This window comes from Carassius carassius, chromosome 6 (genome assembly GCF_963082965.1).
Source record: "Carassius carassius chromosome 6, fCarCar2.1, whole genome shotgun sequence".
NCBI lineage: Eukaryota > Metazoa > Chordata > Actinopteri > Cypriniformes > Cyprinidae > Carassius > Carassius carassius.
Window position 1 is genome coordinate 517,501 of NC_081760.1, and position 2,500 is coordinate 520,000.

The 2,500-nt window shown below is 38.6% G+C and overlaps 2 protein-coding genes across 2 annotated transcripts in view; one reads left to right on the forward strand and one right to left on the reverse strand.

The window, feature by feature from the left end:
* The window catches only part of LOC132142149 (cyclin-dependent kinase 4 inhibitor B-like), a 2,482-nt gene extending 2,129 nt beyond the window's left edge, over positions 1–353 (forward strand). Inside the window, exon 2 of the mRNA XM_059551793.1 lies at positions 1–353. This exon is cut by the window's left edge and continues 72 nt beyond it. Coding sequence (XP_059407776.1) covers positions 1–180 — 180 coding nt within the window. The 3' untranslated portion in view covers positions 181–353.
* Positions 354–1,506: 1,153 nt separating this feature from the next.
* The window catches only part of LOC132142148 (S-methyl-5'-thioadenosine phosphorylase-like), a 7,771-nt gene continuing 6,777 nt past the window's right edge, over positions 1,507–2,500 (reverse strand). Inside the window, exons 7-8 of the mRNA XM_059551792.1 lie at positions 1,672–1,794; positions 1,507–1,556 (exon numbers count right to left, since the gene is read on the reverse strand). Of these exons, the coding sequence (XP_059407775.1) occupies positions 1,518–1,556; positions 1,672–1,794 (162 nt within the window). The 3' untranslated portion in view covers positions 1,507–1,517. The remainder of the gene's footprint in view (positions 1,557–1,671; positions 1,795–2,500) is intronic.

The window sequence follows — 2,500 nt, forward strand, 5'->3', positions numbered from 1 at the left end:
CCCGGGACCGGAAGCACCCCGTTACACGATGCAGCCAGATCCGGATTCACCGACACAGTGCGTCTTTTCCTCCGCTTTGAGGCCGATCCCAGCGCAGTGGATCACCGCGGGATGAGAGCCGTGGATGTGGCCAGACACACTGGACATCTGGACGTGGCTGAACTCCTCGACAGCCTTTAAACGCTTTCATTTGTTTGGTTTCATATTTATAACTTACTATGAGAGATTTATAGCTATACTTTAAAAGTAAAGGAATAAGCACAACAGTTAATGCACTTACGTTGTGTAGGATATATTTGTAATCCGTTTGCAATATTGTTTGTGTATTTATATGCATTAAACATTTTAAGTGTCTTTAGTTTCCTTGTGAGTTTTTTTTTCTGTAGAATTAATGACAATGTCAGTCTGTCACACAGCATCAGCCCACGGCTAACAGATCAAAAATATCATTTAACATATATCCAAAATGTTTGATATTAACTTAGCATGCTGAATGGTGAGACTAAATAGTCAAATTGAGAAAATATAACGAAGGTTTCTGAGTTTGCGCTCAACGCAGCATTAATATGTGATTTACTGATATTTCTCAGTCCTCTCTCTCTCTCTCTGATGAATAAGTTATTTTCGTTCAGTTTTATGAAAAATGCAACTCTTTATATTTCAAACTCTTTTGTTCTTTATAACTCATAAAACTGTCTTCTGAAATATTAATCTCGTGCGGAAAGTAAAGTATGTTGTTATTATTGATGCCATTTTTTACGCAAAGCTTTTTTATAACACAGTTTTAACATCCTGCTACTGCAAATAACCTGTTCGAAATACAGGTAAGTTCAGCTAAACAAACTAAATAAAAATATGGTATTTAAAGCTTGATTTTGCATAGAGACAATTCATTTTAATATGTGAAAACATATTAAATAAAAGAGAACCTGTTAATTTTTGATTGAGACTGGCAACATGCAGCTGATCTGAGCTCAAGGAACAGAAAAGAATTAGATCAGAAATCAGACTTTGCAAAAAGCAGAAATATTAATAAAGAAACACGACACAGAGATCTGTTCAGATCGCTTGAGGCAAAAACACTAACAGAAACATGCAGGAGGATTGTTTGGTCCTTTTTCTGACAAGCAACCAAAGTTTACCAGATTTTGTAAGAAATATGCATCTGTTCTTCACAAAACTCTGGAACAGTAATGTGCTGCTGACTCGAGATGAATAATAACCCACACAATCTGCAAAGGGAAAAACTGCAGACTTTTATTTGTGGTCAAATCAAAAATACTTGTATTTCGATTTATATCCATGGTACTTCATGTGAAACAACACTTCTGTTAGTATTAAAACGCACTGAAAAACAATCTGATAATCAAAAGATCCAGTCCTCTGGCACTGCATGCTTCCATGCATAATACTAACTCGGTTTTAAACACTATTATGGAAGGAAAATGACAACTGATCAGATGTGAGCTGCTGACAGACACAGACAGCATCTGGACTCTTCTCTGTGGACAGGGGCTTCAGTGTTTGGGCAACATGACTGAAGACTGTGCCATCAGCTGAAACACAAACATCACGTCACATAAAGCCTTCCACTCAGCATAGGTGTCATATACAAAACATAAACATATTTAAACAAGTCTGTCGTTTAGATTTGGAAGAGCTTTAACTCACTTTATGTGCATTTATTGTGCTCTCCCAGTCCATCTGACAGATCTGTGGGATCGCTGTGAGCAGGATGCTGCTCGCTTTATTTGCGTTCTCCTTCATGGTTTTCAGCACATTGTCCACACACACCTGGAATAAATAATAATAAAGAAGTTAAGTTTGGTTTATGCAGGTAAAAAAAAACATACAGGAAACAATACAAATAATGGCACATTAAAAGCATGGATTTGGCAAGAGATCATAAACTATTCGGATATGGCTGGCTAGTAAAAATGCATTATGAACTTAAAATGATTGCATCTAAAAAAAAATAAGTCTCATTGAGTCTCGCATTTGCCTCTGGTTCCTCAGACAGCACAGATAATGTTGTCCTGAATCATGAATAACCTGTCACAAGATAAAACTGAAACTGGAAGACGTTTTACACACAAGCAACAGATGAACTATTGTCTCTGATTAATGACAGACTTCGTCAGCCATTCAGTTGTCAAGAGTTGCATTGTGTGTTCAAATTCTGCAGAGGACAATAAATCTACAGCTAACCTTCTGAATCAAGACAGCTACCAGAGAGATCATGTGATCAAGAAAGAAAAGTGAACTACAGACAATTTATATCCCAAACGCTTGCCTTAAGAGGAACTGGTTGGCAGCAAAATATGTGTGTGTGTGCGTGTGCGCGTGTGCGCGCGCGTGTGTGTGTGTGTGTGTGTGTGAATGTGTGTGTGTGTGTGTGTGCGCGCGTGTGCGCGTGCACGTGTGTGCGTGTGTGTGTGTGAGTGTGTGAGTCAGAGAGAGACTGAGAATCCGGGACAGAGACGGAAGGATGTGGTGACCG